Genomic DNA, 21,813 nt, shown 5'->3' with positions numbered 1-21,813 from the left:
TATTCAAACCTTTTCACAGTTCCAAAACCAAATGGAGTTGTCAGACCCATTCTAGATCTAAAGGATCTAAACCGATTCCTAAAGATTCGGTCTTTTCGCATGGAATCAATCCGATTGGTAGTCTCCATCCTACAAGGAGGAGAACTTCTGGCGTCTATAGACATCAAAGATGCGTACCTGCATGTACCTATTTTCCCTGCTCATCAAAAGTACTTCCGTTTCGAAGTAGAAAAACGCCACTTTCAGTTTATAGCTCTGCCTTGCGGGCTAGCTACTGCACCTCGAGTGATTACAAAGATCTTGGACCCTCCTCTGGCCAGATTAAGGGCCCAAGGTATAACGGTAATAGCATACCTAGACGAGCTGCTCTTGATAGGCCGGTCAGTAGCCCACCTGGACCAAAACTTGGTCACCACAGTCAGCTACCTGGAATACCCAGGTTGAGTTCTCAACTAGATAAGTCTTCTTTAAAACCAGTAAGAAGACTAGAGTATTTGGGTCTGGTCATTGATACAAGCCAGAAGAGGGTATTTTTACCCCAGGCAAAGATTAGTGTCATAAAAGAACTGATTCAGGTAGTCAGGGCAAAGAGGGATCCCTCTATTCGCCTTTGTATGAGGCTGCTGGGAAAGATGGTGGCCTGTCTTCAGTCTCTTTCTTTGTCTCAAAAAAGAGACATTAGACCCCTGATGTCTTTTCAACCCCCACAAAGAAAAATGTATGTAAAACAAAATAGTAAAAATAAAAAACCTAATAAGGGAAAATATATCATGTACACATATATACCGTATTTATCGGCGTATAACACGCGCCGGCGTATAACACACACCCCAAGTTTAGGAGAGAATTTTAAGGAAAAAAACTTTTAGGAGGGAAGTTTAAGGAAAAGAAACTTACATTAAAATGCCCATCAATGCAGCCTCATCAGTGTTCATCTGCAGCCTTTTCAGTGTCATTGCAGCCTTTTCAGTGTCAGTGCAGCCTTGTCAGTGCAGCTTTGCCCCAGTGCAGCCTTGTCAGTGCAGCTTTGCCCCAGTGCAGCCTTGTCAATGCAGCCTTGTCCCCAGTGCAGCCTTGTCAGTGCAGCCTTGTCCCCAGTGCAGCCTTGTCAGTGCAGCCTTGTCCCCAGTGCAGCCTTGTCAATGCAGCATTGTCCCCAGTGCAGCCTTATTAATGCAGCCTTGTCCCCAGTGCAGCCTTATCAATGCAGCCTTGTCCCCAGTGCAGCCTTATCAATGCAGCCTTGTCCCCAGTGCAGCCTTGTCCCCAGTGCAGCCTTGTCCCCAGTGCAGCCTAGTGTCCATGCCTCCTGCCGCTGCCGCCGCCATACACATAGAAGTAGTTTTAAATATGGCGCCGCGGAGTTCGGAGAGACTCAGCGCCGGCGGAAGTGAACGAACGCCGCCGAGATACACATAGCCGAGGGTTCTCGGCTCTTTCCGGCGCTGCTCCCAGTCCTGCCCTATGATGGACATAACACAGGTCCAATGGCGGGACTGGGCGTGACAGTGAGCGGCGCCGGAAAGAGCCGAATACACCCGACTATGTGTATCTCGGCTCTGTGATTTCGGCGGCGCTCGTTCAGCACCGCCGAGTCCTTCCGAAGTCCGCGGCGCCATATTTGAAACTACTCGCTATGTAAATGTCGGCGGCGATCGCCGACATTCACATAGCGATGGCGGGGATCAGCGTATAACACGCACCCACGACTTTCCCCTGATTTTAAGGGGAAAAAAGTGCGTGTTATACGCCGATAAATACGGTACTTCAGAAGCTACTGACAGGCATTAGGGGTCTGTTTAGATGTTTGATATCTCTCCAACACCCATCCCCTTAAAAAATAATTGTAAAAGATGGTAAAAATAAAAAACCTAATATAGATAGATTTAGACTAAATCGCTTTGCCACTGAAGCCCGGATCGCGTTTCAGAAGCTACTGACAGGCATTAGACCCCATTGTATAAACCCCTGTTGTCTCTCCAAACCCCCTCATCCCTCCCCCTCCCACCAAAAAAATGTAAAAAAACAAATAACTAGATTTTAAAAAATAGTAAAAATAAAAAACCTAATAAGGGAAAATATATACACATATACTTCAGAAGCTACTGACAGGCATTAGGGGTCTGTTTAGATGTTTGATGTCTCTCCAACACCCATCCCCTTAAAAAATAATTGTAAAAGATAGTAAAAATAAGAAACCTAATATAGGTAGATTTAGACATGCAGCTAAATCGCTTTGCCACTGAAGCCCGGATCGTGTTTCAGAAGCTACTGACAGGCATTAGACCCCATTGCTTAGACCCCTGATGTCTCTCCAAACCCCCTCATCCCTCCCCCTCCCTTAAAAAAATGTAAAAAAACTAAATTTTAAAAAATAGTAAAGATAAAAAACCTAATAAGGGTAGATTTAGACATGCATCTCAATCACCCTTGCCGCTGAAGCCTGATCAGTGCTTTAGAAGCTTCTGACAATGAGGAAGTGATTGGATGCCTCCTCAACCCCTGTTTTAACCCCATTTTTGAGGACCAATGTGCTGCATCAGCGCGCATTGCATGCAGTTGCAGGGCCTTTTTCAGCATCTCCTCAGACTTGATTGTGTAGCGTTCAAATGGCGGCGTTCAAATGGCGGCATCAATACAAGTCGAGTTAACTGTGCTGCGGGTGAAAAGCAGCATTTAAATACCCCCCTCCGCTGCCTGTTGCAGCTTATGGATGGTGATTGGTGGACAGCAGAAATGCAGCTTAATTGTGCATTTTTGCTGCCTCCCAACTGCAAGTGTAAACAAGGCCTAAGGCCTCGTTCACGTGGGTCATACTACAGTGAGACCGTGTTTAGTTGCACAGGGATGCACAGGTGTTCCATGCATCCCCATGCAGGCAGTCCCATTGATGTCATTTTGGATATAGCAGCTGAACGGGAATGCAGGCCCATCCATATCAACATGGACACAGCTAGTGCTCCCAACTTGACATCTATGTGGGTGTATGCCCCTGAACTCACACTGTCTGCGTTTGTGGCCATACACCTACACCCACACCGATGTCAGATCTTTACTTGCAGTCGCAGCGTCCGAATTAACACGAATAGGACTGCCTGCACAGGAGTGCACAGAATACCTGTGCAAGTAAACACGGCTCTCCATGGGGCGTGCGCCCCATGTAAAAGAGGCCTTAGTAGGAATTTAGTAGGTTATGCCATGTTTATGTATGCAAATAGGGACTTTTATAGGGTGTTTTTTTTTTTTTTGTGGGAAAAAAAGTGATCTTATAAACTTTTGCGCAAATATTGCGTTAAAAATCATTAGAGCCTTCTTTTGTTTCTACTGGTCATGTGCATATATAAATATATGGATTTTTTGAGAAATTTTTGCATATGTTCCAATTTCACCAATTCGCAAAGAGGCGCAATTTAAAATTTTCAAATATTTGTTATTTATTAATCCAGCACAGGTTAAGCTTTCATATTTAGTAAGAATTTAGCAAGAATTTTGCAAAATATACTGTGTTTATATCTGCTAATAGTGATTTTAGTGTATTTATAGCGAAAATATTGTTTTGATAAACATTTACACAAGTATCGAATGGCCTTAAAAATCAGTAGCACCTTTTTTTATTCTACAGTTCATGTGCTTTCATAAAATATATGGTTTGGAGGGTCTTGCACAAATTCTGAAAGCTGTAAGAGAAAAATAAAAAGGCAATGGAAAAGTTGCAAAAATGGCCTGGCCACCTGAGTGTAAAAATGGAGCACAGGTCCTGGCAGCGAAAGGGTTAAATTAGATATTTCTAACACACAGCATAAGCGCACTTAGAATTACTCCCCAAAACACATTCTGCTCCTTCTTCTGAATGTGGTTCTGTTATTAGGGATCTAAACATTGAATGGCTTTTCCGAGAGCATTGGACATGTGAAAAAGTCCTTATGGTAACACTGACTGGTGTATCGGCAATCAAGGTCACTGGTACTGGTGTGGCGATAATCAGGGGCACTGGTACTGGTGCGGCAGTGATCAGGTGCACTGTAACTGGTGTGGCGTTGACCAGGGACCCTGAGACTGGTGTGGCAGTGACCAGGGACACGAGCTGGTTTGGCAGGGACCGGGAACACTGGAACTGGTGTGGCGGTGACCAGGGACACTGGGACTGGTGTGGAGGTGACCAGGGACACTGGGACTGGTATGGCGTTGATCGGATACACTAGGAATGGTTTGACGGGGACACTGGGACTGGTGTGGCGGTGACCAGGGACACTGGGACTGGTGTGGCGGTGACCAGGGACACTGGGACTGGTATTGGGTGACCAGGGACACTGGGGCTGGTTTGGCGGTGACCAGGGACACTGGGACTGCTGTGATGGTGACCAGGAACACTGGGGCTGGTTTGGCGGTGACCGGGAACACAAACTGGTGTGACGGTGACCAGGGACTGGTGTGACGGTGACCAGGGAGACTGGGACTGGTGTGACAGTAACCAGGGACACTGGGACTGGTGTGACAGTGACCAGGGACACTGGGACTGGTATGGCATTGACCAGGTACACTGGGAATGGTGACCAGGGACACTGGGACTGGTGTGATGGTGACCGGAGACACTGGGACTGGTGTGACAGTGACCAGGGACACTGGGACTGGTATGGCATTGACCAGGTACACTGGGAATGGTGACCAGGGACACTGGGACTGGTGTGACGGTGACCGGAGACACTGGGACTGGTGTGGAGGTGACCAGGGACACTGGGACTGGTATGGCGTTGACTGGGGACACTGGGACTGGTGTGGCGGTGAACAGGGACACTGGGACTGGTGTGACGGTGACCAGGGACACTGGGTCTGGTGTGGAGGTGACCAGGGACACTGGGACTGGTATGGCATTGACCAAGTACACTGGGAATGGTGACCAGGGACACTGGGACTGGTGTGGCGGTGACCAGGGACACTGGGACTGGCGTGACGGTGACCGGGGACACTGGGACTGGTGTGGAGGTGACCAGGGACACTGGGACTGGTATGGCGTTGACTGGGGACACTGGGACTGGTGTGGCGGTGAACAGGGGACACTGGGACTGGTGTGATGGTGACCAGGGACACTGGGACTGATGTGGAGGTGACCAGGGACACTGGGACTGGTATGGTATTGACCGTGTACACTGGGAATGGTGTGACGAGGACACTGGGACTGGTGTGGCAGTGACCAGGGACACTGGGACTGGTGTGACGGTGGTCAGAGACACAGACTGATGTAGCGGCAATCAGGAACATTATGTATGCTGTGATGTTGATCAGGGACATTGGGACTGGTGTTGCGGTGATCAGAGACACTGTGAATGGTGTGGCAGTCATTAGGGACACTGTGAGTGTGTATAGGTGCTTAAGGCCACTGACTGGTGCAGTGATACTAACTGTCAGCACTGGTCTGGTGACATTGTACTTCTGTGGCAGTAATTAGAGACAATGGCATGCAGCACTGACATACAGTGATATCAGAGCAGCCAGCCATTGTACATCACGGCCACAGCAGTGCAATGTCAGCACATTGACACTGCACTTGTTCTGGTGACAGTAGGTAAAACAAAGTTATATCGTTTCTCTTTGTTACATACTGTCACCAGCGCAGTGCTGCACCATAGTGACACCGTACGGCTCGGAGGGATCTGGGTTATTTTTTTTGGCTGTATAAGCACTAGTTTCTGACACTGGCTGCTTTCATGCAGCCATTGAGAAGTACTGTGATTGGCCACAGCTACTACATGGTATATGGCTGCTGTGATTGGCCCTGTACCATGTGATCGCTGTGGCAAATCACAGTAGCAAATAATTGCGTCATGAATGACAGCCACTGTTTACTACCATTTACTTTGATCATGGTACAGAGCCAGTCACAGTGGCCCTGTACCTGGATCTGTGATCTGCTTTGTTGGGTGGACACATCGTTCTCAGATCGCATCAATGCACGGCCTTGAGGCTACACACAGGTGTCTATACTAGGAGGAAGTACAGGTACCTCCTCCCAGCACAAAACTTGTCCTGCTTGGCTGTTTGTATACAGTGGGCATGCGGGAAGCGGTTAAATACATACAGTGGGTGGCACAGTGGTGCAGTGGGTAGCACTCTCGCCTAGCAGTAAGAAGGGTCGCTGGTTCGAATCCTGACCACAACTCTACCTGCCTGGAGTTTGCATGTTCTCCCTGTGTCTGCGTGGGTTTCCTCCGGGTACTCCGGTTTCCTCCCACACTCCAAAGACATGCTGGTAGGTTAATTGGATCCTGTCTAAATTGGCCCTAGTATAGGTATGAATGTGAGTTAGGGACCTTAGATTGTAAGCTCCTTGAGGGTATAGGGACTGATGTGAATGTATAATATATATATATGTAAAGCACTGCGTAAATTGACGGCGCTATATAAGTACCTGAAATAAATAAATAAATAAATAAATACAGTAAAATGCACAATTAAAAATGGAGAAGGTAGTGGTAAATCTCTGTTTCCTATGTTGATTTATAATTGGCTTCAATGGCTGTCTATGCACCTACAAATCAGTACTACAGCATGATCCTTATTAGCTCACTTGAATAGCAAGAGTGACTACTAAAGATACCTATTATTTAGCTAGCTCCAAACTTTGCTAGAGGGGAATCACTCACTGACCAAGTAAGAGAATTTATGGTAGACTATCAAGTAATCCTTCCAAACACTGCAATTCATTTGTCTTTCTTGGAAACGAAAAATTTTTGAGTAGTTTCTAGCTCCTGCAAGTCTGCAGATGTGTTCTACTTTGTGGACACCTACCTGTTTTCTGTTTTTGGTCATTATTTTATCACCCAGCTGCTTCATTTTACCTCGTATAAGCTAGAAGTTCTGCTGGAAGCTCATCAAAAGAGCCTTTCAGATTTTACCAGAAAGAAACATCTGTGAGGCAGACCTATATATTCAGGTTATCCCTCTTTAACTTTTCATTGAGAGTCCCTAGAATGGTCTACATATTTTTTTTTAATTTGTTTTATATTGATGTCAGCTAACCCTGTGTAATAAAACCTCTCCCTGAATGATTTAACTTGACAGATAGTAACTGATGTTTAAAAACGTCTGTTTTGCCGCATTTGTGTTTTAGAAGCTTTTTTTTTTTTTTTTTTTTTTTTCAAATAGCCAAAAGCCATACAATGCATTAAGATAAAAAACCTTCTGCCTTTACAACTTCTTTAAGTTATTATGAAATCAGTTCATTTCCAGCCTGGCAAATAATCCCTTGTTCTCTAACTGCTTTCATAGAGCATTATTAAATGGTGAGAATCCAAGCAGTTAATCAAAGCACCACTGCAGTGTTGCGTGAGATATCATTAGTCTTGGCATCAGGCTTCCCCCCCCCCCCATGAGTCTATAATTCTGGATCAAAGATGACAACATAACCTTCAGGAAGTAAATTAAAACAAATACAGTAATTCTGCAACATACAGTAAATGCTGTCAGGGTTGGTAATAGGTTGGTATTTACACATCCAATACAGAGTATTGTACTTGTTATGTCAACAGAAATATAAGAATGTTCAAGAAGAGGTGAAATGTCAGGGGAAAAAAGTGCTGTCCAGAGGAGCCAATAATCCCTTATATTTCTGTGGCAGGATAGAAAATTGGAGTATATGTTAATTTTCAAATTCCTTCAGGTACAGTACATATGGTAATAGGATCTGTTTTTACCGTGCTGAATAAAAGGTCAATCATGAGTTAAAATAAAGACAGTAGATACGCGGCATAGGTCCCACTGAGCTTTGTTGGTCAGTTTAGCTTAGTTTAGATGCTCCCCTCTTTGTTTTCAGTGGGTTTGTTACATAGTTACATAGGTTGAAAAAGACACAAGCCCATCTAGTTCAACCTATAAAAGGGAAAAAATACATATCATACAATCCCATGTGTGTATGTGTATATATTTGTGCTCATCAGCTTACATACCCTGGCAAAATTTATGATTTCTTGGCCATTTTTCAGAGAATATGAATGATAACACAAAAATATTCTCTAAAAATTGGCCAAGAAATCATAAATTCTGCCAGGGTATGTAAACTTATGAGCACAACTGTATGTGTGTGTGTGTGTGTATATATATATATATATGTGTGTGTGTATATATATATATATATATATATATATATGTGTGTGTGTGTGTTTCACCAAATGTCGGTAACAACCCATGCAATCCATACATACTAAGAAACCAATGAGTTCAGAAATTAAGTTATGAGTAATAAAATGGAATGACACAGGGAAAAGAGTATTGAACACATGGAGAAAGGGAGGTGCAAAAAGGCATGGAAAGCCAAGACACCAGCTAAAAGCTATCAGTAGTTAGAAAGCCCCTTGGCGGTGCAAATTAATATCAGCTGGTTCGGTCTCAACTGATGACCTATAAAAAGGTGTCTCATAAGAAACATCCCATGATGGGTAAAAGCAAAGGGCTCTCTCAAGACCTTCACAACCTTGCATGCGACTAGATTCTCAAAACATACTGATGGCATTGGTTACGGAAGGATTTGTAAACTTCTGAATGTTCCAGTAAGCACTGTTGGGGCCATAATCTGGAAGTGCAAAAAACATAATTTCACCATAAACCAACCACGACCAGGTTCTCCTCGCAAGATTCCTGACAGAGGAGAGGGAAGTATTATCAAGAGTTGTACAAAAAACCAAGGACCACTTGTGGAGTGCTTCAGAAAGACCTGAAATTAGCAGGTACAATTGTTTCAAAGAAAACAATAAATAATGCACTCAACCACCATGTACGCTCACCACACAAGGCTCCATTGCAGAAGAAAAAGCATGTTGGAGCTTGCTTAGAATTTGCTGCACAACATTTAGACAAGCCTGTGAATTACTGGGAGAATAAAGTCTGGTCAGATGAGACCAAAATTGAACTCTTTGGATGCCATTTTACACACCATGTGTGGAGGTCAAATGGCACTGCACATCACCCCAAAAACACCTTACCAACAGTGACGTTTGGAGGAGGGAACATCATGGTGTGGGGCTGATTTTCAGCATACAGTACTGGCAAACTTCATGTTATTGAAGGAAGGATGAATGGGAAAACGTACCAAGATTCTTGATAAAAATCTGCTGCTATCTACCAGGATGATGAAGATGAAAACGAGGGTGGAAATGTCAGCAAGCCAATGATCCCAAACACAAAATTTGGTTGCTCAATTGGTTTAAAAAAAATAAAATAAAGCTGCTAGACTGGCCAAGCCAATCCCCTGACTTGCATCCAATAGAAAATCTATGGAAAGAACTAAAGATCAGAGTTCATAGAAGAGGCCCACGGAACCTTCAAGATTTGAAGACTGTGTGGAAGAATGGGCCAAAAAAAAACACCCGAGCATTGCATGCGACTAGATTCTATTTACAGGAGGCATCTTGAAGCTGTCATTACCAACAAAGGATTTTGTACAAAGTATTAAATATCAGTTAGCGTGTTCAATACTTTTCATATCATTCCATTTTATTACACATTACTTAAATTCTGAACTCCTTTGTTTTGGTGTCTTTGTATGTATAGATTGCATGGGTTGTTATTGTCATGTGGTTACCTAGAAAAAGGGTGACATGTTCACTACTTATTTTACCCGCTGTATGTAAATAAATAAATATATATATATATATATATATATATATATATATATATATATATATATATATACACAGTATCTAGCAAGAGTGAGTACACCCCTCACATTTTTGTAAATATTTTATTATATCTTTTCATGTGACAACACTGAAGAAATGACACTGTGCTACAATGTAATGTAGTACGTGTACAGCTTGTATAACAGTGTAAATTTGCTGTCCCCTCAAAATAACTCAGCACACAGCCATAAATGTCTAAACCGCTGGCAACAAAAATGAGTGCACCCCTAAGTGAAAATGTCCAAATTGGGCCTAATTAGCCATTTTGCTTCCCTGGTGTCATGTGACTCGTTAGTGTTACAAGGTCTCAGGTGTGAATGGGTCGCAGGTGTGTTAAATTTGGTGTTGTCACTCTCACTCTCTCACACTGGTCACAGGAAGTTCAACATGGCACCTCATGGCAAAGAACTCTAAAGGATCTGAAAAAAAAATTGTTGCTCTACATAAAGATGGCCTAGACTATAAGAAGATTGCCAATACCCTGAGACTGAGCTGCAGCACGGTGGCCAAGACCTATACAGCGGTTTAACAGGACAGGTTCCACTCAGAACAGGCCTCGCCATGGTTGACCAAAGAAGTTGAGTGCACGTGCTCAGCGTCATATCCAGAGGTTGTCTTTGGGAAATAGACATAGGAGTGCTGCCAGCATTGCTGCAGAGGTTGAAGGGGTGGGGGGTCAGCCTGTCGGTGCTCAGACCATACATCGCACACTGCATCAAATTGGTCTGCATGGCTGTCGTCCCAGAAGGAAGCCTCTTCTAAAGATGATGCACAAGAAGGCTACAAACATTTTGCTGAAGACCAGCAAACTAGGGACTTGGATTACAGGAACCATGTCCTGTGGTCTGATGAGACCAAGATAAATGTATTTGGTTTAGATGGTGTAGGGCGTATGTGGCGGAAACCAGGTGAGGAGTACAAAGACAAGTGTGTCTTGCCTACAGTCAAGCATGGTGGTGGGAGTGTCATTGTCTGGGGCTGCATGAGTGCTGGCGACACTGGGGAGCTACAGTTTATTGAGGGAACCATGAATGCCAACATGTACTGTGACATACTGAAGCAGAGCATGATCCCCCTCCCTGTGGAGACTGGGCCGCAGGGCAGTATTCCAGCATGATAATGACCCCACACACACCTCCAAGACGACCACTGTCTTGCTAAAGAAGCTGAGGGTAAAGGTGATGGACTGGCCGCGCATGTCTTCAGCTCTAAACCCTATTGAGCATCTGTGGGGTCTCCTCAAATGGAAGGTGGAGGAGCGCAAGGTCTCTAATATCCACTAGCTCCGTGATGTCGTCATGTAGGAGTGGATGAGGACTCCAGTGGCAACCTGTGAAGCTCTGGTTAACTCCATGCCCAAGAGGGTTAAGGCAGTGCCAGAAAATAATGGTGGTCACACAAAATATTGACACTTTGGGCCCAATTTAGACATTTTCACTTAGGGGTGTACTCACGTTTATTGCCAGCAGTTTAGACATTAATGGCTGTGTGTTGAGTTAATTTGAGGGGACTTCAAATTTACACTGTTATACAAGATGTACACTCACTACTTTACATTGTAGCAAAGTATCATTTCTTCAGTGTTGTCACATGAAAAGATATAATAAACTATTTACAAAAATGTGAGGGGTGTACTCACTTTTGTTAGATACTGTGTGTGTGTGTGTATGTATGTATGTATGTATGTATATATATATATATATATATATATATATATATATATATTGTAATGGTGAGAGTCCCTGTCACTATGAAAATGGGGTTAAAGTGGACACAGGGTATGCACATTTGCTTGGTGCAAGGCTACAGAGCATAAATGTGGACTGGAGAAAACTGCTTTCGCAGCTTTCTCCAGATTTTGAGATACACCAGCATATTGACTGGTCAGGTGTGTGTTGGGCTATTTGTAGACACCTGACCATAGTTCTGGGCTCCACCCTCCCGAGGAGTCCAGGCAAGCAAGGGAGAAGTGTGCATGTCTGCACAGGTCTGTCAGAGTAGACAGAGGGTCCAAGCCTGTGGGCTGGAAAAGGAAGCTGAAAAAGAGTGCTGAGGGTACTGGGTGTACAGGAACTCTGTTATAGAGCCGAGAGGGCTGAAGCATAAGTCTGAGCAGCAGTGCTGCTAAAGAGAGCCAGGTGGCTTGGTATTTTTGATTGAACTTACATTGTTGCTGTGGAAAGCTGAAACCCCTGTGTGGGCAACTCTTCTGTTATCGGACATTTTCTTTCTTTAATAAAAGTGGGCCTACAAGCCCTTAAAACTGCATATCTGGCATGGACTCAGCTCACTGGTAAGCTCTACCTTTAAGCTAAACCAACCCCTGATGTTACAATATATATATATATACATACATACATACATACATACACACACAGTGGGAAAAATAATTATTTGATCCCCTGCAGATTTTTGTAAGTTTGCCCACTTACAGAGAAATTAAGGGTCTATAATTTTTATCTTATATGTATTTTTCAAAACATAGAGACAGAATATCAACCAAAAATCCTGAAAAATCACATTAAAACAAATGTTATAAATTGAGTTTCAGTTAAGTGAGTAAAATAAGTATCTGATCCCCTAGCAAAACATTACTTAGTACTTGGTGGAGAAACCCTTGTTGGCAAGCACAGCACAGAGGTAAGACTTTTCTTGTAGTTAGTGACCAGGTTTGCACACATCTCAGAAGGGATTTTGGTCCACTTTTTTTTTTTTTTTTTTTACAGATCTTCTCTAAATCCTTAAGGTTTCTTGGCTGTCACTTGGCAACTTGAAGTTTAAGCTCCCTCCATACATTTTCTATAGGATTAAGGTCTGGAGACTGGCTAGGCCCCTTCATGACCTTAATGTGCCTCTTCTTGAGCCACTCCTTTGTTGCCTTGGCGGTATGTTTTGGGTCATTGTCAAGACCCATCCATGACCCTTCTTCAGTGTTCTCATCCAAGATTTTACAACACATGTCCTCATCCATTGGCCCTTCAGTGTGGCAAAGTCAGTCTGCACCTTTAGCAGAGAACCAGCCCCAATACATATTGTTTCCACCTCTATGCTTGACTGTAGGGATGGTGTTCTTAGGGTCATAGTCAGCATTTTTCTTCCTCCAAACACGGTGAGTCTCCCTCCTCAAGAAGGCATGTGTACAGTCATGCCAATGAACAGCTAAATGATTCAGAGAAGGATTGGGAGAAAATCCTGTGGTCAGATGAGACCAAAATTTAGCTTTTTGGCATTAGCTGGACTTGCTGTATATGGAGGAAGAAAAATGTTGACTATGACCCTAAGAACACCATCCTTACAGTCAAGCACAGAGGTGGAAACATTATGCTTTGGGGCTGTTTCTCTGCTAAAGGTACATGCCGACTTTGTTGCATTGAGGGGCCATGTATTGTAAAATCTTTGATGAGAACCTTCTTCCCTCAGCCAGAACACTAAAGATGGGACGTGGATGGGTCTTCTAGCATGACAATGACCCAAAACATACCGCCAAGGCAACAAAGGAGTGGCTCAAGAAGAATCGCATTAAAGTGGATGTAAACCCGAAATTTTTTTTTTATTTTTTTTTTTTTTTTATCATACTGTAGAGTATAAGATTTCCTATCATTTGAGCCCAGTCTTGCCACACAGAGTTAATCCATCTCTAAGCAATCCTCTTTTATTGTTCAGTGAGAAAAATCTTGACAAACTGAGAAAAACTTTGTTAAATACTCCCCCTTGCTGTGAGTGACAGGTGATTTACATATCTCGTGCACTAGCCTAAAACACAGGCATTATTTTTTAATTCCCTCCCACTCCTTTCTTCAGCAGCTCTGCAAGGATTGGCTGTTCCACACCTCAGCATGATTTGGCATGCTGAAGTCATGTGGTTACTTTCCTGTCTTTTCACTGGATGTTAGAGATCATAGCAGAAGTTCGGTGTTAGAAATACACAGGAGAAAATGCATATTGACAAGGAGTGTAGAGGTGGGCGGGGAGTCTACTGACATCACGACTCCACCCACCAAGCTCCAGACAACAAACCCACCCACAGAATATGCAGTTTTTCGGGTCTAATAACAGACAGAGGGGAGACATTTGACAGGTAAAGATACATGCAGGAGGCATGTATATCCTTATAGATAACCCCTATGGCAGTAGTTTAGAAATTATGACATTGGGTTTACATCCACTTTAAGCTCGTGGAGTGGCTTAGTCAGTCTCCAGACCTTAATCCTATAGAAAATTTATAGCGGGAGCTTAAGCCAAGAAACCTTAGGGATTTAGAATCTGTAAAGAAGAGGTGGACCAAAATCCTTCCTGAGATGTGTGCATACTTTGTCACCAACTACCAGAAATGTCTGCTTACCAACAAGGGTTTCTCCACCAAGTATGAAGTCATGTTTTGCTAAGAAGAAAGCACAACAGTAATCTTCTCTTTTTATGTTGGACGGGTCTCACTGAAATCTCTGAGAAGCCTTTTATAAGAAAGCTATCAGGCTCTGTAAGCAAGTTTTTTTTTTTTTTTTTTTTGATTTGTATTTTTTGCAATAGGGAGGGGAAACTGTGAAAAGAAACTTAAAGTTCTACGTGTGCAATATTTCATAATTAACTGACTGAACAAAATAGAAACTTTTTATTTTTTTAAATTACATGATAATAAACACTCATGAAGGAGTTCACTTTATATTTACTTTAACTGCTGCTAGTCTAATAAAAAGTAATCGTTTTAATGGCTTCAGTAAGGTTTGCCTACCATTATAAGATTGATAGCATTGTATTTTCTCATCTTTCTTATGGTGGTTTCATGTGGCCACTAATCAATAAGGTGCAGCTACAAAGCAGAAATGCAAGCAAATTTCTTTTGAGTGTTCTTAGACTTTTGCTTCTAAAAATGACCTTTTGGCTTTTTCCTCACTTGCGTACTTCAGAGCTTGCAAGATTCTGGATTTTGGACACATGCCATCAACAAATCACATTCAATAATCCCTCCACCAGAGCTTTCAATTCTGCTTACTGTATAAATAATGTAGAACAGAATTTGATTACACTAGAGACTAGAGAGAAGAATTACTCTACATCTACTCTTTAGGACAGCACACATGTGAGAGAGAGGCAAAGGAACAAAAGGATATCTTTTTTTAACTCATCCTTGCATACCAATGTTGTTTCTTGAGAATTTTAAAGCGTTATTAAACCCAGGAGCCTGCATTCACTATATCTGGTCTCCCACAGTACACAGAACATGGAAATGCAATTTTTTTAGTAAATATAAACTGCAAAGTACCTTTTCTCATCAGCAGTATATAGCAGTCTTGTGACTTCTATCAGTGTCCGGCCCAGCACTGGTTAAAGCTTGTAGGAGGAGTTTTCATTCTCCTCTGACTGTCCTATGAGGCTGCATGACTCCTGACCCTCTATCTGGAGAGTACTGTTTGGCCCTGTCACATGCACCCTCAAAAAAATAAGAAACTCTCTAGCAATACACACCAAACTGAGCATGTGAAGAGTGTCCCAAAGACTCTGTACTATCTGCAAATGGATTGGGGACTGGAAGAAGGGGAGGATCAGAGAAGATAGGATCAAACAGCCTATTTACACAATACATAGGATTAACCTCTTAGGTTCCACAGTGTGGGTATAACAAGCATGTTTCGCTGCATATACAGACTGATTTTATCGCTATGGGTTTAGTAACACGTGAAGGACCTATTTGGAGTGTTTTGGAGTGCAGGGTTAAGTTAGCATTTTTCCCCTACTGCTTTGATTAAATTTGCCACTGCCCCTTCTTGGTCTTAGTTTGAATCTACAAAAGAGGTGACTACAGTGGCAGATGAGGCTGAAAAGCCTGGACTGCATATTTTAGTACACCCCTTGCCTTTAGGGTCTAGGTGTAGGCCTTGTATCACAGGCTCCTCTAAGCCGTTTATGATGATGCCACAAATTGGTGTCCATAAATTGTCCATCCTTCAGCACCGCTCTGAACATATGTGAAGCTTGGTGTAGAATGCAGGGTCATATGCATAGACCTTCATGCCAAAGTTGTATGCTAAATTTAATGGGCATTCTACAATTAGATTGTGATGTGTGTGACCAGCCTTATTGTAGAAGTCCTTGCAAGGTAAAAAAAAACATTCATATATAAGTGTTTTTCTTTGGTGTTTGCCCTTTTATGGCGTCTGCCTTGTTTTACTTAGGTGTGTGTTGTTTGTATGATCATTGCAAGAACAATAGGTTCTAATTTTCTTCATGGCAATCATTGCTGTACATGATTCTCAATGTTATTTAAAGCGTTGTTCAGCATATTGGTTAAACATAATTGAGTCAGGGTGAAGGAATAACTGGTGTTTCTGCTTTCAGATGCTGGTGCAGAAGTTTGCAAGGAAAACCCAGAGCATCTTTTCTGGTGAGGTGTCAGAACCAACCACTCATATCATCATAAAAACAGGTGAAGTCAATAAAAATATTGCATCGCCACATTCTTTGCAGCACTCATTGCCATTGCACTGTGTTCAATAAATAGGATTTGATTTTGGTCAAATGCATATCTAGTAATATGGCTTTCAAGGGGTTATTGTTACTGTACTGATCTTCTTGAAGCACTGCCTTGAAGACCCTTTTTTTTTTGCCAATTGTGTTCAGTTGATCATAACTATTAACAATTTGAAGCTGATATAGAAATACACATTTCATTTCAGAGCTTATTGTGTTATGATGTTGAATTTTGGAGTAGGGAGTAGAATTATAACTTGGCATATGTTTTACAGTTACAGTCAACCTCTGGATCCTCCATGTTAAACACATATCTACAAACTGAACTGATATTGTTTTAGGTGTTCAAAAGCAATCCACTTATGGTGATCATTATGCCAGTTTTTGGTGTATGTCCATATGCTGAATCAATGTCTCTAGGAGCAAGATCTCCTTACCCACAGTTCTGTCTCCCAGTTGATGTTCTGAAGTCCTGCATTGGATTCTCACTTCTTAATTATATACAACAAATCCAACAATAAAACTGAGTCCCAATCACAACTGTGACAAATAGGTGTAGCTGGGTAACAAAGATGCAGATTTTCCCAGTGGAATCCATGTAAGAATTGCTTTAGGCCAGTGATATTAATGTAATATTAGCTTTGCATGGATTTGCTCAACTAATTTTTGCCTACAACCAATAGATTAACATTTCTTAGAATAATTTTCCTGCTGAGGGAATGTTAATTTTAAATACCACTTTTAAAATTAGGGGCACACCGCTGTACATACTTCTAACTACAATATTGCATTGTCACGGTTTTTGAAAATGCCTCATAGAAAGCAATGGATATTAGCAAAGGATGCATAGGAAAAAGACAAAATAGATACAACTTTTTAACAACGTAAACTGTAATTCCACTTTTGTGGGGAAAAAAATAAAATAATAATAATATACAATTGCTACACAAGTCATGTTGCCATTTAAAGTGATTGTAAAAGCTAATGTTTTTTTTTTCCTTAGTGCATTCTCTGCATTGAGGTAAAAAAAAAAAAACCTTTCAATGTCCACTCCCCCCAGCTCCAACTTAAAATGGTTGTAAACCCTTAGATATATCCAGTGAAGTAATTGGCCTCATGTGATACACAGATGAAAAAAAAAACATCCTACAAGTTGTACCTGTTTATCTGCAGTTTCATCTTCTCTACATCCATTCAAAGTGTAGAATTAAGAAAGCTTGTCAGTCAAAAATGGGGCAAGAGGCTGAAGTTTAACTCAGAGAGCTCTGAGAGCTAATGGAAGAGACACACACCCCCTCCACACGGGAACAGGGCTGAGACTATTAATCAACTGGAAATCCCTCCCCGTCACCATTTTTCTCTTGGTGTCGGGAAAACTTGTCAGAAGCGATTCATGCTGATAGCAGAGGAACAAAGCAACCGACAAAAGTGACACTTAGTGCTTTTAATTGAGACAAGTACACACTATAGACAGATATGCTTTGTTCATATTTCATGTCTGAGGTTTACAACCACTTACAATACTTACCTGAGCCCTCTCTAGATCCAATGGTGTTCCTGTCTGCAATAGCGCTGCTCTTTTCTCCCCTCTTCTCACAGGAAGCTTAGCAGCTGGGGGAACCATTGGCTCCTGCTGCTGTCGATCGAAATCCTGTAAGCGGAGGGAGGGCCAAGCCATGCAATGGGTGTAAATAGATACACATGACCCAGCTCGGGATCAAGCCTGCATAAGTGCCCCCAGAGCAAGTGGCTTGCTATGGGGCCACTCAGAAGGGAGGAAGAGCCAGGAGCACCGGCGGGGGACCCCAGAAGAGAGGGTTCTGTGTAAAACCATTGATAAGTATAACACAGATAAGTATAACATGTTTACTATAAAAAAATAAAAAATAATAACCTTTACAATCACGTTTGTTATTAACCCCTTTTTTTTGTTACACTTTTTTTTGGATTAACCTTATTATCACAAGGGATAAACATCATCGCTTGTGACAGCATGGGCTGTGACAGGTCCTCTTTATGGAGAGATCTGGGGTCCCATGCAGCCGACAGATACAGATCGGTTTGATGGGCTGCTTTCCTGGCCACTAGCGGCCAGGTAAACAAAGAGGCAGAGCCGCAACTGAAACAAAATAAAGGTGTGTTGCGCTGCAGTGATTGATATTAAAAATACTGAAATTTAAAAAAATAAACCGTCCAGAAAAATCAGTCTCTCAAATGGACCATAATGGTCAAATGGCAAACTCCATTATTCAGCTGTGGATAAGGTTATCCAATCCCTTCACCAAGTGAACACGCCACCACCACAACAGGTTGGACTCTTACCAGAGCGCCTGGGCCCTTTATTATAAAAGGTCAATCAGGCTTGATGACTATGTCCCAGTAGGGGTCATCAACAGAGTATTCCCTTGGGGACACTCAAGTTTGGGTGGGGCTGGTTTGTTTTACTTTACTGCTCTGTCTTGTCTAAATCTGAATGAGACGTGAGCTTTTTACTTTTAATGTGAAAGTGAGGCATGGTTGTCGTCCTTTCCCCTCACTCAGGCTGCAGGGATGAAAATGAGACTTGAACTGCAAGGTTCCATATTTAGTGCAATGGCAGGAAATAATGCTCATGCCCAGGAAGCAGTCCTTTTGTCGACAAAACTGGTCGGGCTGAGCTGTATGTTCCTGCTATCGTATTTACATGTTTAGATATTCTGTGGTGGCTGCCTTCCTTTTTTACCATGCAATGCTGTTTTTACTATGGATACGTGAAAGTGCAATACTTTATATTAAGGCCTCATGCCCACGGACGTTTTAACAGCCGCTTTTATGAGCGTTTTTTGCAGCTTAAAAACGCCTTTCCATGTTAGCCTATGGCCTCATGCTCCAAAAAAAACTCAGGACCAGTGCATTTTGAGGCTCCAGCGCTAGAGCTGTAAGGACGCCGGTAAAAGGTGTTAAACGCGATTTAACGAGGCATAACGCTGTATACACAGCGTTATGGCCCTTCCAGCTTTTCTCTGTCGCTATTCAAAATCAGTGGTTCCCTATGGGAGCCCATTGATTTGAACAGAAGTTGGATCAAGATGATCCGACTTGCGGTGCAACTTGTGTGCTGAGAATCTTGTTGCAAAAATTTAGCGTGAGGTTCCCCCCAAGATCCATATCAGACCCTTATCTGAGCACGTAGCCTGGCAGGTCAGGAGAAGGGGGACGAGCGTCCCCCCCCCGTCCCCCCCCCTCCTGGACCATACCAGGCCATATGCCCTCAACATGGGGGGGGGGGGTAGTGCTTTAGGGCAGGGGGGGCCCTGAGCTTGAAAACACCTATGCCACTTACAGCTCAAAAACGCCACGGCGGGGATGAGGCCATAGGTAAACATGGAGAGGCGTTTTTAAGCTGCAAAAAACGCTCATAAAAGCAACTGTTAAAACGTCCGTGTGCGTGTGACCTTAATATAAAGTATTGCACTTTCACGTATCCAACGTAAAAGCAGCATTGCGTGGTAAAAAAGGAAGGCAGCCGCCACAGAATATCTAAACATGTAAAATGCACGATAGCAGGAACATACAGCTCAGCCCGGCCAGTTTTGTCGACAAAAGGACTTCTTCCGGAGCATGAGCATTATTTCCTGCCATTGCACTAAATAAGGAACCTTGCAGTTCAAGCCTCACTTTCATCCCTGCAGCCTGAGTGAGGGGAAAGGACGACTTCAGATTTAGACAAGACAGAGCATTAAAGTAAAACAAACCTGCCCCACCCAAACTCGAGTGTCCCCAAGGGAACACTCTGTTGATGACCCCTACCGGGACATAGTCATCAAGCCTGTTTGACCCTTTGTAATAAAGGGTTCAGGCTCTCTGGTAAGAGTCCAACCTATTGTGGTGGTGGCATGTTCACTTGGTGAAGGGATTGGATAACCTTATCCACAGTTGAATAATGGAGTTTGCTATTTGACCATTATGGTTCATTTTAGAGACTTAGAGATTTTTCTGGACTTGTATGTTTATAATTTATTTTCAGTATTTTTAATATCAATCTCTGTAGAGCAACACTCCTTTATTTTGGATCCTGCTATAACTACTTCAACCTGAGGATGTCCATGGATGTCGTACGGGCAGGAAGTAGTTAAAAATCAAAAAATATTTTTAAACTGCAGTGCTGTAAATTTCTGTAAAATGCAATGCAATATTGCAACCTGGAGATGTTCTGCACAATATTGGTGTACAGAATGCCTCCAAAATGTAATTACCTGCTTAGATTGAGAACTCTAAATAGATGCAGACATTACAGGTTTTCTCACCAGAACACTCAAAGTACATCAGCTGATGAAAATGGTTTAGTTGCATCCATTTATGAATCACTGATCACAGGATATTGTCTAACAAAGAGCTATTCCTTCAGAGCAGCAACAGGTAGGACTCTGCAGCAAAAATGTGTTAAAATCCCTGCAATGTACTTTGATCAGCCAGAGGGTTGTTTTTTTCTCAACAAAAATTAAGTTATTTTTTTAACAAGGTGCACAGTTTAACTCTTTCCTTATCTCCCTCCTACTGTCATCTAAGGTTGGTCCCTCATATTTTCCAAAAAAAACTCTGGGGTTAGTTTAGTCTTAGTCTGGTTTATTTACCATCATGCACTTAGAATGTACATGAAGAATTTTCATGTAGTTTCCTTGTGGGAATCAGCCAGGCTATTTACGGTAATGCATTGACATATGTGTAACAAGCAGTAAATGAGCTTTAAAACAAGCACCTACTGGCCTGAACCTGCAGATACTCTGGAGTAATGCTTCCCCAAAGTTCACAAAATAGATTCTGAAGTCTTTTTGCAATCCATTTCTAAAAAGTCACTCCAGATGTTTGCTTACATTAGAATGCTAGCAGGCAACAAAGAAAGATAAATTTAAATTTGAATGCTTCTGTTTGAATTCTGGGAGTTAATTATTCATCTATTAAGGTTCATAAGGGCTTGCTTAAAGCTCATTTATTGCTTGATAAAAAAACGCAAGTAATCTAATGTACTGGCCAGTTTAAACTGTTGACATCTGATCTAATTGCGCTTCCAATTAAGTTTAGGTGAGTGATAAATTTCATATTGTGAGTTTTTTTTCTTTAACCCCTTCCCGACCAGCCGCCGCAGTTATACTGCGGCAGGTTGGCACTGCTGCGTGAGCCATCGTAGCTGTAAGTCGGCTTTTTAAGACGCTGTAGCAGACACACGCACGCAGCGTGTCCTCAGAGCCAATGCGCATGCCCGACAGGTGCGATGACCGCCAGGCACCCGCGATCGCTCGTGACAGAGCGAGAACCGGGTTGTGTGTCTGTGTAAACACACATCCCGGTTCTCAGGGGAGAGGAGACAGATCGTGTGCTCCTACTAAGTAGGAACAACGATCGGTCTCCTCCCCTAGTCAGTTGCACACCCCCCCCTACAGTTAGAACACACCCAGGGAACACAGTTAACCCCTTGATCGCCCCCTAGTGTTAACCCTTTTCCTGCCAGAGACATTTATACAGTAATCAGTGGCTATTTTTTAGCTCTGATCTCTGTGTAAATGTCAATGGTCCCAAAAAAAGTGTCAAAAGTGTCTGATCTGTCCACTTGAATGTCACAGTACTGCTAAAAATCGCAGATCGCCGACATTACTAATAATAAAAATGCCATAAATCTATTCCCCATTTTGTAGACGCT

General features: G+C 42.6%; 1 protein-coding gene across 2 annotated transcripts in view; it reads left to right on the top strand.

Annotated features, from left to right (window-relative positions):
• Window positions 1-21,813, top strand: part of BRCA1 (BRCA1 DNA repair associated) — a 589,423-nt gene that overhangs the window by 390,977 nt on the left and 176,633 nt on the right. For both annotated transcript variants that reach the window (XM_073608372.1, XM_073608370.1), the window contains one exon: window positions 16,005-16,092. In XM_073608372.1, coding sequence (XP_073464473.1) covers window positions 16,005-16,092 — 88 coding nt within the window. The remainder of the gene's footprint in view (window positions 1-16,004; window positions 16,093-21,813) is intronic.

Source organism: Aquarana catesbeiana, linkage group LG12 (genome assembly GCF_042186555.1).
Source record: "Aquarana catesbeiana isolate 2022-GZ linkage group LG12, ASM4218655v1, whole genome shotgun sequence".
NCBI classification, from domain to species: Eukaryota; Metazoa; Chordata; class Amphibia; order Anura; family Ranidae; genus Aquarana; species Aquarana catesbeiana.
Note: the sequence above shows the minus strand (reverse complement) of the source record. Positions and strands in the feature narration are given on the sequence as shown.